Below are 24,725 nucleotides of genomic sequence, written 5' to 3' on the forward strand. Positions count from 1 at the left end.
AGGCTGGCAAAATGCCAGCAAAGCTCAGATTTTGAAACCCTGGCACCCCGTAAGAACCTCCAACTCTTCTCTTAATTCCCAGAAGTGGAGGATTCAGTCAAGATGATGCACTCGGAGCATAGCACAGCGGTAGGGCATTTGCCCGGGTTCAATCCCCAGCATCCCATATGGTCTCCCAAGCCTGCCAGGAAGCATTTCTGAGTGCAGAGCCAGGAGTAACTCCTGAGCACCACCAGGTGTGGTACCAAAACCAAAACCAAAATAAAATAAAATTAAAAATTAAAAAAATAAAATGATGTCGTTCTTCCCTTCCTTTGGAAGGGGTAGAGGGAGGGGATACAGTCTGAGTGATAGAAAGAAAAATAAACAGGGGCCGGGCGGTGGCGCTGGAGGTAAGGTGCCTGCCTTGCCTGCGCTAGCCTAGGACGGATCGCGGTTCGATCCCCCGGCGTCCCATATGGTCCCCCAAGCCAGGAGCATAGCCAGGAGTAACCCCTGAGCGTCACCGGGTGTGGCCCAAAAACCAAAAAAAAAGAAAAATAAACAAATAAAATGATGGAGCCAGAGAGATAGCACAGCGGTAGAGCGTTTGCATGCAGCCGATCCACAATGGCTGGTGGTTTGATTCCCAGCACCCCGTGTGGTCCCCCGTGCCTGCCAGGAGCGATTTTTGAGTACAGAGCCAGGAGGAACCCCTGAGCACTGCCGAGTGTGACCCAAAAACCAAATAAGTAAATACATAAAAAGATGGTGCACTTTTATTTTTTATTGATGTTTTGGTTTGGAGGCTACACCTGGAAATGCTCAGTGGCTTCCTCCTGGCTCTGTGCTCAGGGGACCAGAAGATAACTAGGATGGAAGCCAAGCTGGTGGCAGCCCCATGCAAGCAAGCACTTTTCCACTGTCCTAGCACTCTAGCCCCAGCCATACACTCTTCTCCAGCTGACCGCAAGCACTGTCCCCACCTGTCATGAAAGATCTTGGCGAGCAGAGACTTTTTCTGCTGGTTGATATGTGGCCCCTGTGTCCTCTGTTCCTGGACGGGTTCCTTGGATTTCTGGGGTTCTTCAGCAGAACGCTTCAGGCGAAAGAATCTCACTCGAGTCTTGGTGACATAGGCCAGGTTTGTGATCTTCATCCCATACAGCATGGAAGAGAAGTTCGGGATGCGGGTCCCACAGCTGCCAAAGCAGAGGACACTGGGAAGTGAGGGTGACAGAATACTGGGAAGGCAGCAGGGCAGGGCCCTTGACTGCAGGGATTCTGCAGATTAGATTGGAAGGGAAGGCAAGAGGAAGCCAAGACAAAGTATAGATGTTTTCAACAACAGGTTGAGGGATATGACCAGGGGCTACTAGTCTGGATAACTAAGAGAAGAGAGGAGGTTGGAATAATAGTACAGTAGGTAGGGCATTTGCTTTAGAAATAGCTGACTTGGGTTCAATTCCTGGCACCCCATTTGGTTTCTCAAGCCCACCAGGAGTGATTCCTGAGTGCAAAGCCAGGAGGAACCCCTGGGCCCGGAGAGATAGCACAGCGGCGTTTGCCTTGCAAGCAGCCAATCCAGGACCAAAGGTGGTTGGTTCGAATCCCGGTGTCCCATATGGTCCCCCGTGCCTGCCAGGAGCTATTTCTGAGCAGACAGCCAGGAGTAACTCCTGAGCACCGCTGGGTGTGGCCCCAAAAAACAAACAGGAGGAACACCTGAGTACCACCTGGTATGGCACCAAAATTAATAATAAAAGAAAGAAAGAAAGAAAGAAAGAAAGAAAGAAAGAAAGAAAGAAAGAAAGAAAGAAAGAAAGAAAGAAAGAAAGAAAGAAAGAAAGAAAGAAAGAAAGAAAGAAAGAAAGAAAGAAAGAAAGAAAGAAAGAAAGAAAGAAAGAAAGAAAGAAAGAAAGAAAGAAAGAAAGAAGAAATGAAGAGTGGTTTTTTTTTTTGAAGGGTGGTTCTATTTGAGACAGAAAAAGACATAAACAACCCAGCAAACAGAGCTCTGGACAAGGTAAGGCCAATAAGTCGCTTGAGATGGTTGGATCTGAGATGGTAGGCCTGATGGTGAGAGGGGGTGAGAGAAATACAGAGGTGCAAGAGTCAAAGGGCACAGGCAGAACCAGCAGGAAGGGAAAAGATCCTTCTCCAGAGGTGGAAGAGCTTGGCTTTGTGCCTAGAGAAGGTGAAGACAGGGAACATGGTCAGAAGGACAATCACTCCCAAGTTCAGCACCCAGCATTCCGTACAGTCAACTCAATACATGCACATGACTCCTATTATGCGCGAAACCCTATGGTAGTTGTGGGGTTCAACAAGGCAAGAGGTCCACAGCCTGTCCCCACAAGCACAGACTGTCATATAGACTTCAGCCCAGGAGGCTTCCAGAGCAGCAAAGAGGGCAAGGTAGGCACTGCGAATGGAAGCAGGGTGTCTGTGGAGTGTAAGGACAAACTATAAAGGACAGGTAAAGGATTGGAGAGAAATTAGAACAAGTAAGGGGGGCCTGAGAAATAGCATGGAGGTCAAGCATTTGCCTTGCATGCAGAAGGATGGTGGTTCGAATCCCAGCATCCCATATGATCCCCTGTGCCTGCCAGGGGCGATTTCTGAGCCTACAGCCAGGAGTAACCCCTGAGCACTGCCGGGTGTGACCCCCCCAAAAAAAACACCAAAAAACAAACAAAAAAAACCACACAGGTAAGGTGTTTGTCTTGTAGGCAGCCAACACAGATTTAATCACCAGCACTCCATACTTCAGTCCTGAATCCAACAGGAGTGATCCCTGAGCACAGAGCCAGATGTAAGCCCTGAGCACTACTGGGGTGTGGCTCAAAAATTAAAAATTAAAAATAGGGGCCGGTGAGGTGGCGCTAGAGGTAAGGTGTCTGCCTTGCAAGCACTAGCCAAGGAAGGACCTCGGTTCGATCCCTCAGCGTCCCATATGGTCCCCCCAAGCCAGGGGCGATTTCTGAGCGCTTAGCCAGGAGTAACCCCTGAGCATCAAACAAGTGAGGCCCAAAATAGCAAAAAAAAAAAAAAAAGAAAGAAAAAAATTAAAAATGGGTTGCAGAAATAGGGCAAACGAGCACTTGCCTTGCATGCAGATGATCCAGTTCCATTCCTGGCACTGTAAATGATCGAATTAACACTGCTAAAGAAAAATCTGAGCACAAAGCTGAGAGTAGCCCCTGGTTATCATCAGGTGAGGCTTTTTCCCATCTCTACACATACATAAAAAAACTCAAGTAGGGCCGTTTGCCTTGCTAGCAGCCAATCCAGGACCAAAGGTGGTTGGTTCAAATCCCGGTGTCCCATATGGTCCCCCGTGCCTGCCAGGAGCTATTTCTTTTTTTTTTTTTTTTTTTTTTTTTTTTTTTGGGCCACACCCTGTGACGCTCAGGGGTTACTCCTGAAGGAGCTATTTCTGAGCAGACAGCCAGGAGTAACCCCTGAGCACCGCTGGGTGTGGTCCCCCCCCAAAAAAAAAAAACCAAAAAAAAAAAATTCAATTGAGGGGCTGGAGAGATAGCATGGAGGTAGTGTGCTTGCCTTGCATGCAGAAGGACGGTGGTTCGAATCTCAGCATCCCATTTGGTCCCCCGAGCCTGCCAGGAGCAATTTCTGAGCATAGAACCAGGAGGAACCCCTGAGCGCTGCCGGGTGTGACCCAAAAACAAACAAAAACAAAAACAAAAAACAACTGAGTGTGAAGCATGAATGGGCCTCACCAGAATGAAGAAAGAGCACCAGAGGCCAGAGCAGTGGTGCAAGTGGTAGGGCATTTTAGGACCAACCGGCATCCCATATGGTCTCCCAAGACAGGGGCAATTTCTGAGCGCATAGCCAGGAATAACCCTTGAGCGTCACCAGGTGTGGCCCAAAAACCAAAACTAAAACAAAACAAAGAGCACCAATGTAAGCTAAGGGTGTGGATGTATAAAAATCCAACCACAAGCACCAAGCATATGACAAAGGGCATGTATGTTATGGAAAATATGTGGCAAGGGGTTGGAGAGGACTGCCTCCTACCCCTTAGCTGAGTCACCTTGCCTATGTGACTGCACCTGTCTCCCCTTTCCTCCTCTATTTTTTTTTGTTTTTTGTTTTTGGGTCACAACCAGGAGCGCTCAGGGGTTCCTCCTGGCTCTATGCTCAGAAATTGCTCCTGGCAGGCTTGGGGGACTATATGAGATGCCAGGATTCGAACCACCAACCTTCTGCATGAAAGGCAAACACCTTGCCTCCATGCTATCTGTCTGGCCCCACCAGGAGCTATTTCTGAGCGTAGAGCCAGGAGTAACCCCTGAGCACCACTGGGTGTGACCTCAAAACAAAAGAAAAAAAAAAAGATGGTAAGGGTAGGGCCAGAGTGGTGGCACCCCTGAGCGTCACCGGATGTGGCCCAAAACAAAACAAAACAAAACAAAGACTAGCCAAAAGAGGCATGAAGAAAAGAGATGAGGGGCCAGGTCTGACCATATTTCAAAAGTAGTCAAGTATTAGTAACAGGGGCCGGAGAGATAGTACAGTGGTAGGGTGTTTGCCTTGTATGAGGCCGACTCAGAAAGGACCTGGTTTGATCCTCTGGCATCCCATCTGGTCCCCCAAGCCAGGAGTAGCCCCTGACTGTCACCAGGTGTGGCCCAAAAAACAAAACCCCCCCCAAAAAAAGTATTAATAACAAACACCCCAGAGCAACAAATTCTGTGAAGTGGTCTACAGAATTGAGTTTACCATAGTAGGAAGAAGGAGGTAGGGAAGTTGTGTGTGTAGAAGACTTTGAGAAAATGGCAAAGGGAATTAGATATTCTAGAGGGGGAGTGATGGAACATGTACGCATAAAGTCTTACCATTAAAAATCATGATTAGGGGCTGGAGAAGGCTCATGCCTTGCATGTGGCCAGCTAGGTTCAATCCCCAACTCTATCTGGTGTAGAGCGCCATTGGAGTGATCCCTGAACATGTAAAGCTGGAAGTAAGTCCTGATCACCACCCAATTACATGCCCCCCCCCAAACAAATCACTGACTGGACCAGAGCAACAGCACAGTAGGGGGGGCATTTGCCTTTCATGGGTTTAAACTGGGTTAGATCCCCAGCATCCCATCTGGTCCCCAGAGCTTGCCAAGAGTGATTTCTGAGCACAGAGGCAGGAATAACCCATGCCATCAGGTGCGACCTTCCAAAAAATAAAATACATACATGCACCCACATGCCCACACTCACACCCACAGACTGGTCTCTTGTAGCTGTACTGCCATCAGGCACCTGCACAATTGCATTGGTGACTCAACAGGTTGAGGACTTCATGCCCTAATGACCCAGCATGGGTTAGCATGGAGGGCTGGGAGAGGCACCTGGCTTGCAGCCGAGAGCTTGGAGAATGGAGCTGCAAAAACATGGAACTGGGCCCTGTGTGTGTGGAGATCGCTAAGACAGATGTTGGCAATGGGGAATGGAGATCCAGATAGCCCTATCTGCTTGCTGGCTTTTAAAAGAATTTTAGGGCCAGAGATAGCACAGCGGTAGGGCGTTTGCCTTGGCAAGCAGCTGATCCTGGACGAATAGTAGTTCGAATCCCGGCATCCCATATGGTCCCCCGAGCCTGCCAGGAGGGATTTGAGTGTAGTAGAGCCAGGAGGAAACCCCTGAGTGCTGCCAGGTGTGACCCCCCCCAAATAACCAAAACAAACAAAAGAAGGTATGATTTATCCACAATTCCACCTGGCCCTCCTAGAACCACTGAATGTACGCTCAACACCACTAGGCAAGTTCCCCCAAAACACTAAACTTATGGTGTCCTGTTCCAAATTCCTACAAGCATCCCCTCATTCGGTCTTCCCAATCATCCTTTAAGGTAGTAACTTCCAGGGTCAGAGAGAGCACAGCGGGGCCGGGAGAGATAGCACAGCGGCGTTTGCCTTGCAAGCAGCCAATCCAGGACCAAAGGTGGTTGGTTCAAATCCCGGTGTCCCATATGGTCCCCCGTGCCTGCCAGGAGCTATTACTGAGCAGACAGCCAGGAGTGACCCCTGAGCACTGCCCGGTGTGACCCCCCCCCAAAAAAAAAAGATAGCAAAAAAAAAAAAAAAAAAAAAAAAGGATAGCAATAGCACAGTGGTGGGGCGTTTGCCTTGTATGTGGCTGACCTGGGAGGGATCTGGTTCAATTCCTGGCATCCCCTATGGGCCCTCAGCTTGCTAGGGGCAATTTCTAAGTGCAGAGCCAGAAGTAATCCTTGAGTGCCGCTGGGTGTGCCCCAACCAATCAATTAATCAAGCAATAAATAATTTTTTTTGTTTTTTTGTTTTTGGGGCACACCCGGCATTGCTCAGGGGTTCCTCCTGGCTCTACGCTCCTGGCAGGCTCAGGGACCATATGGGATGCCGGGATTTGAACCTATGACCTTCTGCATGAAAGGCAAACGCCTTACCTCCATGCTATCTCTCCGGCCCCGCAATAAATAATTTAAAACAAATAGTATTTGGGGACCTGAGAGATAGCACAGCAGTAGGGCATTTGCCTTGCACACAGTTGATCCAGTACATACAGTGGCTCAAGTGATTTGAATCCCAGCATCCCATATGGGCCCTCAGCCTGCCTGACGCAATTTCTGAACTCAGAGCCAGGAGTAACCCCTGAGCACTGAAATCCAACCAATCAATAAATAAAGCTTAAAAAAAAAGGCAGTAACTTTCATCTTAGCAATATTTTCTTATGTATATGATTTTTTTTGGGGGGTCACACCTGGCAGCACTCAAGAGTTACTGCTGGCTCTAAGCTCAGAAATTGCCCCCGGCAGGCTCAGGGGACCATATGAGATGCAGGGATTTGAACCAACGTCCTTCTGCATGCAAGGCAAACACCTTACTGCTGTGCTATCTCTCCGGCCCCTTCTTGTGTATATGGTACTAAAGTTGGAAGTCAGGTCCTCACACATATGGAAGTATGTACTTTATTACAATGTTCCTTTTCAATTATGATTTTGGGACTTTATGGGAGGAGAAAATATTGGATTTGGGGCTTATTCCTGGCTCTGTGTTCAGGGATCATTCCTGGTGGTACTCAGCGACTGAGCTGACTCCCCCCACTTGAATGGAAGGCAAAATATCTTCATTTTACTCCTGGCTCTGCATTCACAGGGATCACTCTTGGCAGTGCTTGAGGGACTAAATGGGATGCCAGGGATTGAACCATGGTTGACTACATGCAAGGCAATCACCCTACCCACCACCATACTATAACTCAGCCCTCCATCACCCCCATTTTTAAAATGAAAATACTGAGAAGTTGAGTCTTCCCTTCTTCAGGGCCTCGAGTTAATCTGTAGTTCTCTGTCCCTCAAACAACCCCTAAGACCCCCCCTGCTGCAGCCATGGACATCCTAGGTCTACAATACCCTGCCCTTGACCCATTATTTGTTGTTGGGGAATGAGAGATGAGTAATCCTTTTAGATGCAGCTCAGGAAGACTAATAGCTAGAGGAATGGTATTTCAGAGAACATCAGATTGAGAAGCGATCTTAAAGGGACATCGTGTTCTGCGTTTTACCAGCTATGGGCCGCAACTCTCATTAGTAGGGCCAGTCCAGAAATATGCTACAATTGAAGCAAAATAGAATGGAAAAAAAAAAATTACCAGCAGAGATAGGAATGAAGGGTAAATATTGTTTTAAAGACACACATTGTTGGTGAAAGCAGATTTCTGTGAAACCAGGCCTGGAAGTAAAAATATATTTAAAAAGAAATATATATATATATATATATATACATACATATATATATATTTTTTCCCCACTGTGAATAAAGGTACAAGTCCCAAGCTATTCTCCCAGCCAAAAGCCAGAAAATTTTTCTCAAATTCCTGATCTGCCTTGAAACTTTTGGTGCTTTCCGATACCTATGAAAATTTAAAATAGGGGCCGGAGAGATAGCATGAAGACAGGACGTTTGCCTTGCATGCACAAGGATGGTGGTTCAAATCCCAGCATCCCAAATGGACCTCCGAGTCTGCCAGGAGTAATTTCTGAGCACTGCTGGGTGTAACCACCCCCCCCAAAAAAAAAAAAAAGAAAATTTAAAATAGCAAAAAACAGTGATTCGAATCCTTCTCTCTTACCCACAGCCTTCTCCCTCTAAGCTTCCTGTCTTGGGCTGTCTTGAGTTTATCCAGCCTTTAAGGTGCTGCTCTGTCTAGAATGTTCTTCTCAAGTCCCTTAAATTGAATTCTCACTTATTCTTTAAGGTTTAAGAGGGCTTGAGCCACAGTCCAGTGAGTAGGGTATTTGCTTTGCAGGTAGCTGACCTGGATTCAATCCCTGGCACCCCATACGGTTCCCCAGTTCCAATGCAGTGATCCCTAAATACAAAGCCAGTAGTAACCTCTGACAATCACTAGGCGTGCCCCCCCAAAATATACTGCTTAAGGGGACAGAGAGAAAGTTGAGGGGCTGTGGTACTTGCACCACTTGGAATAATCCCTGAGCACAGAGCCAGGAATATGCCCTGAGTATTGACAGGTGTGACACAAAAACAAAAACAAAAAGTTCTTTTTAAACATCACTTTCTCCTGGAAGCCTCTAAGATTCATTTTGTTCTTTGAATTATACACTACTCACAACACAATGAACTTGTTTTTATAAAATCACAATAACAACCACTAACTTAATCACTACCTCCTTCTGTGTATCTACACCAACTTGGGATTGCTTCACAGATAGAAGGCACGAGCCAATATTTGCTGCATACAAGAATGACTCAACTTGCCTAAGTCAAGAAAGGTATCCCAGGGGCCAGAGGGGTGGCGCAAGCAGTAGGGCGAACTAACCTTACATGTGCTAACCTAGGACTGACCGTGAGGAGCGATTTCTGGGCGCATAGCCAGGAGTAACCCCTGAGTGTCCCTGGGTATGGCCCAAAAACAAAATAAATAAATAAATAATAAATAAAAAGGTATCCCAGAAACCTTCCCTTACTCCATGCAACTGATTGCTAGCTCTACTAAAAACATACCCTCCTAAAAGCCCCCTACTCAAGGGGGAAATTCTGAGTTCATTTTGGCTTCCTATAACCTTTCACATGCTAAACAATTATGGGGAGGTGATAAAGGAGGAAGGATGATTGAAACTGGAGTGATAGTTCAGCTTTTAAGGCATTTGCCTTATTCATGGCCAATCCCCAGCACCTCATATGGTCCCCTAAGACCCTTGAGGACTAATCCCTTAAGTGCAGAGCCAGGTGTAAGCCTGTCGGATAGGTGGGCTCCACACCCCTCAAAAAAGGGACTGGGGAATTTCATGGGAAATTTCTGGCTGTGTGCAGAGGATTATATATGGTTTCAGCATCAATGTGGTTAATTAGCTCCATGCAAGGCAAAGACCCTAACCCCAAATGGAGAATGTAGAATTGTTGAAAATCAAATACGGGCCCGGAGAGAGAGCACAGCAGTGTTTGCCCTGCAAGCAGCCGATCCAGAACCAAAGGTGGTTGGTTCGAATCCCGGTGTCCCATATGGTCCCCCGTGCCTGCCAGGAGCTATTTCTGAGCAGACAGCCAGGAGTAACCCCTGAGCAACGCCGGGTGTGGCCCAAAAAACCAAAAAACCAAAAAAAGAAAATCAAATACAACTGGGCAGTAAGGCGTTTGCTTGCTTGCAGCCAACCCAAGATGAATGGTGGTTCGAATCCCAGCATCCCATATGGTCCCCGGTGCCTGCCAGGAGTGATTTCTGTGCGCAGAGCCAAGAGTAACCCCTGAGCTTCGCCAGGTGTGACCCACACACAAAAAAAAGAAAGAAAGAAAATCAACTACAACTAGCTAATAGGAGAGCCCAGACTCTAAACACAATCCTAGCACAGTAATATTGTGGCAACATATTTTGTCTACACTTCTGCCACTCCCCTCTAGTTTCTTTTAAGGCCAAGGCCATCTTCAATAAAATTTAGTATAGTGGCACAATAGATTCTTTGCATCAAAAACCAGTGTAGATAGCCAAAACTACTTTTGCAACTCTTTTAAAACCCTCCGTAATAGTCAAGTAAGAGACTTTTTAGTATGCAAAAAGGGCATGTCCTGGGGCCTGAGAGATAGCATGGAGGTAAGGCATTTACCTTTCATGCAGAAGGTCATCAGTTCGAATCCCGGCATCCCATATGGTCCCCCGTGCATGTCAGGAGCAATTTCTGAGCGTGGAGCCAGGAAAAACCCCTGAGCACTGCCGGGTGTGACCCAAAAACCACAAAAAAAAAAAAAAAAAAAAAAAAGGGCATGTCCGGGCTTCCCCAGGTTATGGGAAAATAGTATTGAAGACATTGTTATCTTTTATTTGGAGCTGACAAAGAGGGTCTCTCCTTGACCCAAAACAATAGGTGCCTCCTACTTTTCTTCTAAATAAGGTACTAACCATGGCAGCTGTCCATTCTATCTGCTCGGCCTTGAAATGGTCAAACTCCTTCTCATTTTTTTTAAATAATATCTTTATTTAACTCTTTATCATTTGCTTTAAGTTCTTGATGGGCCTTTAGCAAGATTTCCTAGTGCTGAACATCTATTTGGGGGCCTTAGGGCAGAGCGTTTGCCTTGCATGAAGACAACCTGAGGTGGTTGGATTCCCAACATCCCATATGGTTTCTGGAGCCTGCCAGGAGCAACTTCAGAGCACAGAGCCAGGAGTAACCCCTGAGAACTGCTGGGTGTGGCCCAAAATACAAAAACTAAAACCAAACAAACAAACATCTATTTGTAACCTCCCATCTGCTAACCCCTCATGCATTTGACAACTGACTGCAAAGACCCACCTCTACTCTCTGAAGGGAGAACTGCAATAACCCTCTTGCAGTATTCTTTTGTTTGTTTTGGGAGCCACACCTAGCGTTACTCATGGGTTACTCTTAGATCTATGCTGAGGAATTATTTCTGGTAGTGCTCAGGAGACCATATAGGATGGGGGGGGCGGGGGCTTGAATACAGGTCAGGCAGGTGCAAGACAGCCAGCTGCCTTACCCACTCTACTATTGCTCTGACCCCTCCTGCAGTATTTTTGGGGGTCCCACTTGGTGCCGAATTATTCCTGGAAGTCTTGGGGGACCAGGAAAACAGAGATCGAACCCAGGTCGGCTACATGCAAGGCAAATGCTTTGTCCTCTGTGCTATGGCTCCAGGGCCCCTCATACATTATTATTAAATACATGAAGGTAGGGCATTTGCCTTGCATGCAGAAGGACGATGGTTCAAATCCCAACATCCCATATGGTCCCCCGAGCCTGCTGGAGCGATTTCCGAGAGTAGAGCCAGGAGTAACCCCTGAGCGATGCTGGGTGTGACCCAAAACCCACCCCCAAAATAAATAATAAATAAATACAAATCTTCCTTACCAATTTTTTTCCCCAATGCACAAATAATCATCCCTCTAACAGAGCCTCAAAAGTGGTGATGTTTGCCCAGAGCAGGTTGCACATTTTCGGGGGGCAAAACAAACAAATACTCCTGGCAGACATGTTCTAAAGTCGCCCCAGAGGAAAAGCTTTTTCCTCTTTCCAGCATTTTCCTTAAGTGTCTTTCTTCCCCTCTTCACTTCACCAGGCATTTCAGCACACCACAGTGAACAAAACCTCTACGGCTCTCCTGGGATTTTACATTTTTCTTCCCTTCCAGAAGTTTCCCTTGTGCCAGGCAGTGTGGGGCAACCAACAGGTCACTGTGCCCCTTTCTTGGATATTACACAAGTCTATTAATGTCTCTCTTAAACTGTGACTCACTCTCAAAAATGATGTTCCTGAGAGGAACTGGCTGATATGACGTTTCTCCCCTCAATTGTCCTTGCTCCAGCAAATCATTCCCCAAGACCCCTCAAAAAATATAAATATACATATGATCACCACATTTGTAGCATTAACAGGCTCTAACACTTAGCAGACAGGATGGCCTCTGGGAGTCTTTTTTTTTTTTTGTGGGGACAGCCAGTAAGGAACCCTAAATTTTCATAATTCTTTATTCATTGCTCTGGGGCTTTATTCTCTACCCTGCTAATTTGCTTTTTGGTTTTCAGCCCCAGGCTGTTGCCTGCATCCTGTAGCTAGAAAGCTTTCAAAAGCACACTTCTGGGGCTGGACGGATGGAGGGATGGAGGGACGGACGGACGGACAGATGACAGACAGACAGACAGACAGACAGAGACAAGTCGCTTATGGATTCTTGCAGGAAAGGGACAGAAAGCAAACAGCCCAGCTTTCAGAAAAAAGCCCCTGGGAGGTGGAAAAACATGGCTCTGGGGTTTTGGGGGTTCATGGAGAAGCCACAGGTGCTAAAAGCTAAAAAAAAGGAGGGTTTGGGACTGCAGAAGGAGTTTGGGGTCCACTTCTTGGCAAAGCTTGACACCCCTCTAGTTCTCCACTGAGTTCAAAAAACGGTAGAGGGGACCCCCCAGAGGAAGCAGCAGTTATAGAAGCAGGCAGGTAGGGGGTTCCCCCAAAATGCCTGTGCCCCTCCCCCTTCCCCAGCCCCCTTGCTGCAGCCACGGAAGGGTTAAGTAAATCCTCCTTTTCCGGGGCGGCTTGTGGGGTTTCATCGGACCGGACTGGGTAATGGGCCACATGATCCTATCCGGAGTGGAAAGGGTGGACAGGCTGGACAGGGTGGACAGGGTGGATGGGTGGGTGGGTGGGATGGGCCCGGGTTCGAGCCAGGCCTACCTGGTCTTGAAGTCCCCATTGTAGATGCTCCTGAGCTGCTCTCGATCGGTCTCCCGGTCCAGTCCCTGGTCCAGTAGGAAAGATTCGAACCTCTGGCCCGTTTGTCGGAGCTGTCGGCAGCTGAATTTCGTGGGCATCGCGGCTGAGGCCCGGGTCGGGGGAAATGAAACTGAAAGTGGACTTGGCTATAGCAGCAGATGTAAGTTGCCTTGGAGGCCCTGGGGTGAAGAAGGGAGTTAACTAAGTGAGTGAGTGAGTTAGTGAGTGAGTGAGTGAGTGAGTGAGTGAGGGTCCAGCTAGGGGAAACCCCCCTTTAATTTGGGACACCCCTAACCCTTCCCCAAATACCCCCAAACCACCCACCCAGCTCCCCTGCACCCTTTCCTACCTGAGCCAGCCTCCATGCAATCCCCTCACCCTGCTTCCTTTAACTCTGTGCCAAAAGACTGACCCCTCCCCTGGGCCCTCCCCCTTAGCTGGACAGGCACCCCCTTCCCCCCCCCCCCCCCGGGCCTCCCCCAGGACACAGATTTCCAAGCCATTCTGGCTCCTGCAATTCCCATTCCACACCCACCTCCACCCACCCACCGACTCCAAGCCTCTGGACAGACCGACAGACAGACAGGACAGACAGACTTACTTACAAAGCAGCCTGGGAGCAAAGGGCTAAGAAGAAGACCTGGATAGACACCTCCCCCAGGCTGCCCAGGACCGACACCCGGACAGGAAGCTGAGAGGCACACCCCCCTTGCCCTTCCCTTCCTTTCCCTTCTCTTCCCTTCTCTTCGCGGGCTTTCAGAGCCTTGCAAGTCCCAGGAGTGTGAGGGTTGCGTGAACCTAGCTAGTTGGAAATCAAGAGATTGGATGCCAGGGCCCCCCAAAAGAGAACTTCCAGGGGGGTTTGTTTCTTGTCCTAGGCTTTTCAGGTGGGTGTGCAAAAGCAAAAAAAGAAAAAGAAAAAAAAGCCCTTGAGTCTATATCCTGGCTGGGGTCAGAGGTTTCAGGTTCAGTGTGAAAGCAACTCCAGCCTCCAGTGCTCTTTGTTCATAATAATCTATTCAAATTCCCCATTGTCTGGGGAGGGGTCAGGACACAACTAGGCATGCTCCAGGGGCTACAAACTCCCTGCTGTGCTCCTGGGACCCTAGGAGTGCACCTACATTCTGGGCTTGCTCTCTCTTTTTTTTCCTTCTTTTTTTTTTTTTGGTTTTTGTTTTTGGGTCACACCGGAAGGTGCTCAGGGGTTACTCCTGGCTCTGCACTCAGAAATCGCCCCTGGCAGGCTGGGGGGGGGGGCATATGGGATGCCGGGAATTGGGGTCCATCCTGTAAGGCAAATGCCTTACAGCTCTGCTATCGCTCCGGCCCCTAGGCTTGCTCTCTGAGGCTCTCTGTTGAGCCATCTCCCAAGCCCAAAATACTAGCTTCTTCTTTTGTGTGTGTGTGTGTGTGTGTGTGTGTGTGTGTGTGTGTGTGTGTGTGTGTGTGTCACACCCAGCAGTGCTCAGGGGTCACTCCTGGCTCTATGCTCAGAAATCACTTCGGGGGAACATATGGGATGCCAGTATTCAAACCACCATCCCTCTGCATGCAAGGCAAATACACCCTACCTTTATGCTATCTCCGGCCCCAAAATATAGCTTCTTAAGATTCAAGAGAAAGTTAGGCAAGCAATGATTAATAGTCTTAAGTCAGGGGCCTAAACCATAGTACTGGACAGAGGACATTTTTGCCCTGCAGGCAGCAAATGCAAATTGGATCCCAGAATCCCATATGGTCCATGGAGCCTAGCCAGGAGCCATCGATCCCTGAGTGCAGAGGCAGGAGTAAGTCCTGAGCAGGGCCAAATGTGCCCTCTCTTCCCCTAAAAAAAAAATTTTTTTTTTGAGCTAATCATGAAAACGGACTGAGATATTCCTAAAGTAATTTTAGCCCATTCCCAGGGCAGAGCATAGATGAGCCAATTCTAGGAATTAATTCAATTGAATTAATTAATTTTAGACCCCTATAACTCTCCTAATGAGCATATCTTTTGCTTTAATTTTTAAGCTTTATTATTAATTGATTGATTGTTTTTTGGATCACACCTGGTGGCAATCAGGGGTTATTCCTGGCTCTGCACTCAGAAATCGTCCCTGGCAGGCTGGGGGCCCATATGGGATACCTGGAATCAAACCTGGTCCCTCCCTGGTCAACTGCATGCAAGGCAAATGCCCTACCACTGTGCTATCTTTCTGGCCCCTGAGGAGTATATCTAAACCCCCTGTACCCCAGGGTATATGACCTCTAGGGTATCTGGCTAAACCCACCTCCTGGATTTTCTCATATGTCAGAGGGGGAGCCAGAGCCATAATATAGCAGGTAGGGTGTTTGTCTTGCATGTGGCCCAGACATCCCCTGATCCCCTGAGCATCACCTGGAGTAATTCCTGAGCCAGGAGTAACCTTTGAGTATTGCCAGCATGGCACAAAAACAAAAACAAAACAAGCAAACAAAAACATAAGCCGGGGCTGGAACTACAATGCAGCAGATAGAGTGCTTGCCTTGTGTGACCAACCTGGATTCGATCCATGCATCACCGACCTGCTTTTGCTGAAAGTCACCAGGAATGATCCCTGAAGGGAGAGCTGGAGAGTAGGTCTTGGCTCACACAATTGACCCAAGTTTGATCCCTAGCATTCAATAGGGTGCTGAGTGCACACTAAATAAGTCCTAAATATAGGTTGTCGAGAGATAGCACAGTGGTACTGCATTTGCCTTGCATGCAGCCAACCAGGGACAGACCCGGGTTTGATTCCTGGCATCCCGTGTGTTTCCCCCGAGCCTGCCAGGAGGGATTTCTGAGTGCATAGCCAGAAATAATCCGAGTGCTGCCAGGTAAGACCCCAAAATCAAAATAAATATATAGGGCCCGGAGAGATAGCACAGCGGCGTTTGCCTTGCAAGCAGCCAATCCAGGACCAAAGGTGGTTGGTTCGAATCCCGGTGTCCCATATAGTCCCCCGTGCCTGCCAGGAGCTCTTTCTGGGCAGACAGCCAGGAGTAACCCCTGAGCACTGCCGGGTGTGTCCCAAAAACCTAAATAAATAAATACCCCTCTGTTGCATTCAATAAACAGACACACAATCATGATCCACAACTGAGAGTGTCTCCTTCATTCGCTGAAACCTGCAGCCACTATCCTGAGGGACCCAGAGAACATCCTGAAGTGTCCGAACAAGAGGCCGTGGCAAGACCTGATTTCAATTCCTGGCATCCCTTATGGTCCCCCAAATCTGCCAGGAGTAATTTCTGAGGACAGAGCCAGGAGTGACCCCTGCGTGCCACCAGGTGTGGCCCAACCAAAACAAAACAAAAAATGGGTAAAAGTCAGTGTTAGGTCAGAATTGGGTATCAGCTTTGTGTTTTGTTTTGGGGTTGTTTTTTTTTTTTTTGGTTTTTGGTTTTTGGGTCACACCCGGCAGCACTCAGGGGTGGCTCGGGGACCATCTGGGATGCCAGGATTCAAACAGGGTCTATCCTGTGCTGGCCAAGTGCAAGGCAAACGCCTTACCACTGTGCTATTGCTCTGGCCCCGGGATAGCAGTTTTGGGCAAGAGTAGAGCTTGTTTAGTTCCATTGTCTCTTGCAAAATTTCTCTTCTGGGGGCCGGAGAAATAGCATGGAGGTAAGGTGCTTACCTTTCATGCAGAAAGTCATCGGTTCGAATCCCTGCGTCCCATATGGTCCCCCGTGCCTGCCAGGAGCATTTCTGAGCACGGAGCCAGGAAAAACCCCTGAGCACTGCCGGGTGTGACCCAAAAACCACAGAAAAAAAATTTTCTCTTTTGGGTAAACATCCTGTTTCTTCATCTTCTTTCTTTATGAATATTTTGGTCACACCTGGCAATACTCAGAGGCAACTTCCGGCTCTACATTCAGAACTTGTTTATTTTTTTTTTTTTGATTTTTGGGTCACACCCGACAACGCTCAGGGGTTCCTCCTGGCTCTATGCTCAGAAATCGCTCCTGGCAGGCTCGGGGGACCATGTGGGATGCTGGGATTCAAACCACTGTCCTTCTGCATGCAAGGCAAATGCCTTACCTTCATGCTCTCTCTCTCTCTGGCCCCCAGAGGTGTATTTAAACATGAATTTTACATGTGAGAGACTGCCGACACCTGCTTTCTTGCAAGGTTCATAAACATTGTACTTTCTTGTTAGCAACGAGCTAGACTGTTTGATCTATAAGTTTCTTCACAACATACAATTCACAGGCCTTTGGCGTAGGTTACAAATCTTCGGAATGATAAATTCCAATTAAAAGACAGAGGGGAGTTGATCCAGAGGCTTCTCTGGTATCTGAGGGAAAACTTTAACATCTCAAAGATTCTTTTTTTTTTTTTTTTTTTTTTTTTTGGCTTTTGGGTCACACCCAGCAGCGCTCAGGGGTTAGGGTTACTCCTGGCTATACACTCAGCCCCCAGCAGGGAGATTCTTATTAGGCCAAATATATATGTTTGCAACTCTTTTTTTTTTTTTTGGTTTTTGGGCCACACCCGGCAGTGCTCAGGGGTTACTCCTAGCTATCTGCTCAGAAATAGCTCCTGGCAGGCACGGGGGACCATATGGGACACCGGGATTCGAACCAACCACCTTTGATCCTGGATCTGCTGCTTGTAAGGCAAACGCCGCTGTGCTATCTCTCCGGACCCATGTTTGCAACTCTTCTTTGAAACTATTACTAAGCTTGAGAAATACCACCCTCACTTTTCAAGGAAGCAACCTCTCTTTGAGGTATTTTCTCAGCCATCGACACTGGGGGAGCCCAGTGGGTCTTCGATTTTAACTTGCCTTAAATTATGGCAGCAGCGGGCCGGAGAGATAGCATGGAGGTAAAGCGTTTGCCTTTCATGCAGGAGGTCATCGGTTCGAATCCCGGCGTCCCATATGGTCCCCTGTGCCTGCCAGGAGCAATTTCTGAGCCTGGAGCCAGGAATAACCCCTGAGCACTGCCGGGTGCGACCCAAAAACCAAAAAAAAAAAAAAAAAAAAAAAAAAAAAAGAAAAAAAAAAAGAAAATTATGGCAGCAGCAGGGTCTGCTGGGTGCACGGCAAATGACCTACCCACTGTGCCATTGCTCTGGCCTACCCTCCTTTTTTTGTTTTTTCTTTGCCAAAATATCCACCAGTACTTAGGACTTATGGTACTCCTGGCTCTGTGTTCAGGGATCACTCTTGGTGGACTTGAGAGAATAGATGGGGGGCCGGGCGGTGGCGCAAGAGGTAAGGTGCCTGCCTTACCTGCGCTAGCCTTGAACGGACCGCGGTTCGATCCCCCCGCGTCCCATATGGTCCCCCAAGCCAGGAGCAACTTCTGAGCTCATAGCCAGGAGTAACCCCTGAGTGTTAACGGGTGTGGCCCCCCCCCCAAAAAAAAAGAGAGAATAGATGGAGTAATGGGGCGGGAGAGATAGCATGGAGGTAAGGTGTTTGCCTTGCATGCAGAAGGTCGGTGGTTCGAATTCCGACATCCCATATGGTCCCCCAAGCCTGCCAGGAGTGACTTCTGAGCACAGAGCCAGGAGTAACCCCGAGCACTGCCGAGTGTGGCCCCAAAACTAAAATAAATAAATAATAAAACTACAGGTTCATAGCACAAAATTGCATAGAACAAATGTCTAGGGTGGGCTGTAGGTTCAGTGAAGGGAAATCATGAGCCTCCAGATCCGGGGTGTGGTTGCCTGGCCATCTGTTCATTGCTGTATCTCCAAAATGTCCCCCTATCTTCTGGTTCCAGGAACTGGCTTTTCTTCTAGACCTAATCTTTGTACCTTAAACCTGGAGCCCGTCATGGTTGTTCTTAGGTTCACAGCAAAGCTAGGTTATATTTCATTCTATTTTTTTTTAATTTTATTAATTGATTGGTTATTGGGCCATACCCATCGGTGCTCAGGGATTACTTCTGGCTCTGCACTCAGAAATTACCCCTGGCAGGCTGGGGGACCCTATGGGATGCCAGGAATCGAACCAGGTCCCTTCCGGGTAGGCCGCATACATGGTAAATGCCCTACCGCTGTGCTATCTCTGTGGCTCCTACAGTTCATTGTAAACCAAATTTTAGATCCTAACAAGAGAACCACCAGCCAAGTCACACTGTCCTGGACTGTCTCCTTTCGTTCAGACAATAAATATTGCCAGAATAACTCACTGAACTTGTTCTATTGAATGGCTGCTTTGGAGGCCATTCTCAATAACCTGAGGCTCAGGACAGAGCCCTAGCAGGAAGACTGTGATGTCAGCGATCAAACCCATTGCTGTGCGTGTTAGGCATGTGTTCTAGTTCTTTGAGCTACAGCCTGGGTCCATGCACTGATCTCTGGTTAATCTTTATGTATTATGAGAGCAAGGACCCAGGGATGGGTTCTATAACAAAATAGTAACAACCTGGGTGAAACTATACTCTGGCTTTGGTTACAATAGAATCTCCTAAACATCTGGGAAAAACCATGTCTCCTAAAACTATCATGGTCATTTTCACATAAGGTTATTCTAGGTGTCCAAATAGTTTCCCGTGGGCTGGAGCGGTGGCGCAGGCTGTAGGGCATTTGTTTGCCTTGCACGCACTAACCTAGGACAAACCTCGGTTTGATCCTCGGTGTCCCATATGGTCCCCCAAGCCAGGAGCAATTTCTGAGTGCATAGCCAGGAGAAACCCCTGAGCGTCACCTGGTGTGGCTCAAAAACCAAACCAAACCAAAACAAAACAAACAAAAATTACAACCTTTGATGCAACCTTTGATGATTGTTCCTCCTATTGTCTAGAGTGCTGGCACTAGGATGTTAGGTTATCATAAATTAAAATTTGATTTTCTTCACTCAGAGAATATTGTGATAATGGGATTATCTGCTTGTTCTCTAAAATTTGCAGAATCAAACATATGGTGAAAGAAAAAAAGAAAAGATACCTTACCATCTTTCATATCTTTACCAGATCTCAGTTCTTGGAAGACTCCCCCAAATTTATCTATACTTATAAAGGATCTGGACTCCAGAGCTGAAGTGATAGTGTATGGTTATATATATATCTTTATATCTTTAGCATCCCATATGGCTCCCTGAACCCTACCAGAAGTAGGTCCTTAGTAATGCTAGGTGTGCTCCCCTTCTAAGAAAAAAACAAAGGAAGGAAGAAAGGAAGGAAGGGAGGGAGAAAGGAAGAGAGGGAGGAAGGAAGGAAGGGAGGGAGGACGAAAGGAAGGGAGGGAGGGAGGGAGGGAGGGAGGGAGGAAGGAAAACGTCTCTCTCCTTCTCCCTCTCTCCTCTCCTCCCCTTCTCCTCTCTCTCCCCTCTCCCCCTTCTCTTCCTCTCCCCCTCCCTTCTCTTCCCATCTCTCCCTCTCCTTTTCTCTCCCCTCTCTTCCCATCACCCCCTCTCTCCCCTCTCCCCCCCAAAAAAAAAGAAAAAGAAAAGAAGGAAGGAAGGGAGGGAGGGAGGAAGAAAGGAAGGAAGGGAGGAAGGAAGGAAGGAAGGGAGGGAAGGAGGAAAGAAAACATCTCCTCCCCTTCCCTTCTCTCCCCCCTCTCCCTTTTCTCCCTCTCTCCCCTCTCCCCCAAAAAAAGAAAAAGAAAAGAGGAAAGGAAGGAAGGGAGAAAAAAGAAAGGAGGGAGGGAGGAAAGGAGGGAAGGAGAAAAAGAAGGAAGAAAGAAGGGAGGGAGGGAGAGAGGGAGGAAGGAAGGAGGAAGGAAGGAAGGAAGGAAGGAAGGAAGGAAGGAAGGAAGGAAGGAAGGAAGGAAGGAAGGAAGGAAGGAAGGAAGGGAGGAAGGAGAAAAGGGCCGGATTCTTTTTACTTTTGGGTGACATAACAGTGCCGGGGACAATTCTTAGCTGTCCTCAGTGCTAAAATCAAATCCAGGGCCTCGTGTGCAAAGTCAATTTGTACTCTAACCACTGTCACACTGGGGCTAGTAATCTGATTTATTAAAACAGTAAGGTTGGGGCCGGGCGGTGGCGCTGGAGGTAAGGTGCCTGCCTTACCTGCGCTAGCCTAGGAGATGGACTGCGGTTCGATCCCCCGGCGTCCCATATGGTCCCCCAAGCCAGGAGCGACTTCTGAGCGCATAGCCAGGAGTAACCCCTGAGCGTTACCGGGTGTGGCCCAAAAACCAAAAAAAAAAAAAAAAAAAAAAAAAAAAAACAGTAAGGTTGCATTTCTTGTTGTTGATGGCGTTTTTTTGAGCCACACTGGCAGTGCTCAGAGATTACTCCTGGTTCTATACTCAGTAATTATTCCTAGCAGGTGTAGCGGAACCGTATGGGATGCAGGGGATCAAACCCGACATGCTGTACTATCACTGGTACTAAGGTATGGATTGATCCATAAGACACCGAAGGCAGTCTATACCATTCCAAGACAACTATAGAAGGAAACTAGAAACTTGTGGTATGGTTCCAGAGGATTTACTCCTGGTTCTGCACTCAGGAATGACTTCTGGTGGTGCTGAGGGGAGCAGGTGTGATGCCAGGGATTAAACTCAGGTCAGTCTCACGCAAAGCAAGTGCTTTCTTTAGACTGCTGCACTTTCTCCTGCTCCTAGAAACAAGCAAAATTTTTTTTTTTTTTTTTTTTTTGGTTTTTTGGGCCACACCCAGCGGTGCTCAGGGGTTACTCCTGGTTCTCTGCTCAGAAATAGCTCCTGGCAGGCACGGGGGACCATATGGGACACCGGGATTCGAACCAACCACCTTTGGTCCTGGATCGGCTGCTTGCAAGGCAAACACCGCTGTGCTATCTCTCCGGGCCCACAAAATTTCTTTTTGTTTCTTTTTTTAGGGCTGACCTAACAGTAGTGTCCAGGACTTATTTTTTGTTTGTTTGTATGTTTGGTCTTTGGGCCATACCCGTGTGACTCTCAGAGGTTACTCCTGGCTCTGCACTGAGGAATCACTCCTTGCAGGCTTGGGGGACCTTTTGGGACGCTGTGAAAGAGGAAGCCTCAGTTTCCCTTTGCTAGCAAATCCATCTGTCCCCATGACCTAACCCACACCCCATCCCCAAGTGCCAGCATTTATTAACTGGACTATAAAATTCTTCGTAAGGAGGGTAAGATAATGCACGAGGGCAAATGGCCAAACCCAAAGGACTCTGACCAACCAACCACCCTGTAAGGTCCTTGTATTCTCTGTAACATTTTTATCAGTTGATAAGGAAAGCAAAGGACCTTCTAAGGCCTGCAGAGTCAGTTTTCCTATAAAAATCCACAAAATTGAGTCTTATACTAAGTTCTTCTCTCAGGTCAGGCTTTTTTTTAGGGGGGGGGCGTCACACCCAGCAGCAGTCAGGGGTTACTCCTGACTCTATGCTCAGAAACGGCTCCTGGCAGGCTCGGGGGATCATATGGGATGGCGGGATTCGAACAACCGTCCTTCTGCATGCAAGGCAAATGCCTTACCTCCATGCTATCTCTCCAGCCCCACTGAATTTTCTTTTATTTGGGGGGAGGGCTCACACTTGCTGGAGATTTATTTACTCCTGAAGAGTCACTCCCAGCAGGCAGGTTCGAGGGACCAAATGGGCGGCCGGGATCGAACCCAGGTTGGCTGCGTGCAAGGCAAATGGCCTACCCACTGTGTTAATGTCCTGGTCCCCTCAAACTGAAATTTCTTACTTTTTTCTTTTTGTTTTTGGGCCATACCCGGTGACGCTCAGGGGTTACTCCTGGCTGTGCGCTCAGAAATCGTTCCTGGCTTTGGGGATCATATGGGATGCCAGGGGGATTGAACCGTGCTCTGTCTTACATCAGCTGCGTGCAAGGCAAACGCCCTACTTGCCACCTGCCCCTCAAACTGAATTTTCTGAATTCTCATTACTGCTGCATAAGTACTTGGGCTCTACAACTCAGAGTTTGAATACTTGTTTGTATTTCCAAAGACAACTAGAAACAAGCCTTTCAATGGAAAAGCTGAGACGGATCAGCCTGTTAAGAGACCAAAGGAGATGCTTTGGCAGGTACAGCAGATCCTGAATTGTGTGGGGATTCTATCACTGCAAATTTACCTACTCAAATGTACTTGTAAACCCCATACCACACACAGTAAATATTTTTTGTTTGGTTTTTGGGTCACACCTGGCAGTGCTCAGGGGTTAATCCTGGCTCCACACTCAGAAATCGTTCCTGGCAGGCTCAGGGGACCATATGGGATGCCGGGATTCAAACCAATGACCTTCTGCATGAAAGGCAAATGCCTTACTTCCATGCTATCTCTCCGGTCCCCACAGTTTCAGTTCTCATCTCAAATGTTCAGTCCAAGGGGCGATGTGATAGCACAGCAGCAGGGCATTTGTCTTGCAAGTGGCTGACTGGGACCAACCAGGGTTCAATTCCTGACATCCCATATGGTCCCCCGAGCCTGCCAGGAGCGATTTCTGAGCGTTAAGATCAGAGTAATCCCTGAGAGTTGCCTAGTGTGACCCAAAGAAACAAAAACAATAATGAATCTTAAAACCACCCACCCGCAGCAAATGTCCAGTTCAGTGATGGCTGTTTTTATCTTCTTAGATAAACTCAACTCACTCAGATGGTTGGCTGCGTGCAAGGCAAATAAATGTTTTTCCTGCTGTACTATACCACTCTGGCCCCCCAAATTGATTTCTAGAGAAAGAGGTTTCTTTAGAATAAAGAGAATTACATAGATCTCAGAAAGCTTGGTGGGAGGGGCTGGAGAGATAGCACAGCAGTAGGGCGGTTTCCTTGCACGCAGCCAACCCAGGACAGATATTGGTTCGAATCTTGGCATCCCATAGGGTCTACTGGCCTACCGTGCCTGCCAGGGGCGATTTCTGAGCACAGAGCCACGAGTGAGTGCCGAAAAGTTTGACCAAAAAAAAAAAAAAAAGCTTGATGGGAGTAGCTGTTTTATGAGACATTTACATATGTAAAGGAAAATCTACATTTGCCTTTCTCTCTAAGGACTCAGGATATGGGGAAGATAAAATCTCCTTTGTACCTGTCATTGAAGGAAGGATGTAGACATTTAAATCCGCATAACAACCTGGCCCCAGTTATAACTTTCTTTCCTGTGAGTTCAATGCTAAAGAATTATTATTTATCTTAACTTAAAACATAGATTAGAACTCAGAACATAAACATTTTTTTTGTAAATTCAGATCTTTTTTTAAATTTAAATTTAAAAATAAATAAAATTTTGATCGGCTGGCAAAAGTGTGACTCTCACCGAGCTGTTTCACTATTCATTAAACCAAAGTTTACTGGTATATTACAGAACTATATGAATATTAATTGTATTTTTTTTCCTGGGCCTGGTGACGCTAGAGTTATGTCTGGTTCTGTACTCAGGTAGTACTCCTGGGTACTTTGGGGGACCATAGAGGATGCCAGGGATTGAATCCCGGGTTGGCAGTGTGCAAGGCAAATACCCTATCTGTTGTACCATCACTCTGGCCCCTCAACTCTATTTTGTTTTTTGTTTGGGGGCCTACTTTGCAGAGGCTATGGGCTATTCTGGCTTAGTGCTTGGGGTCATTTCTTTAACCAGGTGGTGCTAGGGATCAAACCTGGGTCTCCAGTTTGCAAAGTGTGTGTCCAGTTCTTTTTCATTTTTGTGGGGGCCACATCCCTCCTGGCAGTATTTAGATGATACAGGACTGGGAAAGGTAGGTCTATATGTCAGTCCATGATTTCCTGCTTCTTCAATATTTTTTTGAAAAGCTCAGGCCTTTCCCTCAGACCTTTCTCCTGGCTCTGCTGAATTCAGGAATCAATCACTCTGGTGGGACTTGGGGGAGCATATGGAGTGCTATAGATCCAACCTGGGCTAGCTGTGTGCAAAACAAGCATTCTATCCATTGTCCTCTGGCCCTCTTCAGTATTTTCAAGAATCAAAAAGTGAGTAATAAAGATGTCAAAGTTAAAAAATAAAGTAGTTTTTGGAAAGTTCCCAGAAGGGAAGGAACTTAGGGTTAATATGTTTTGTTCATGTTTTTTTTTTGGGGGGGGGGTTTTGGGTCACACCCGGCGGTGCTCAGGGGTTACTCCTGGCTGTCTG

At 47.5% G+C, this 24,725-nt stretch overlaps 1 protein-coding gene and 1 non-coding gene across 2 annotated transcripts in view; one reads left to right on the top strand and one right to left on the bottom strand.

Annotated features, from left to right (window-relative positions):
* Positions 1-12,936, bottom strand: part of MOV10 (Mov10 RISC complex RNA helicase) — a 29,154-nt gene extending 16,218 nt beyond the window's left edge. Inside the window, exons 1-2 of the mRNA XM_049765838.1 lie at positions 12,682-12,936; positions 966-1,181 (exon numbers count right to left, since the gene is read on the bottom strand). Of these exons, the coding sequence (XP_049621795.1) occupies positions 966-1,181; positions 12,682-12,818 (353 nt within the window). The 5' untranslated portion in view covers positions 12,819-12,936. The remainder of the gene's footprint in view (positions 1-965; positions 1,182-12,681) is intronic.
* A 6,522-nt stretch (positions 12,937-19,458) lies between these two features.
* Positions 19,459-19,602, top strand: LOC125997825 (small nucleolar RNA SNORA79). The gene has a single exon (XR_007491835.1). It is a non-coding gene; the product is annotated as a small nucleolar RNA SNORA79 (small nucleolar RNA).
* The last annotated feature ends 5,123 nt before the right edge of the window (positions 19,603-24,725 follow it).

Source organism: Suncus etruscus, chromosome 19 (genome assembly GCF_024139225.1).
Source record: "Suncus etruscus isolate mSunEtr1 chromosome 19, mSunEtr1.pri.cur, whole genome shotgun sequence".
Taxonomy (NCBI): Eukaryota; Metazoa; Chordata; class Mammalia; order Eulipotyphla; family Soricidae; genus Suncus; species Suncus etruscus.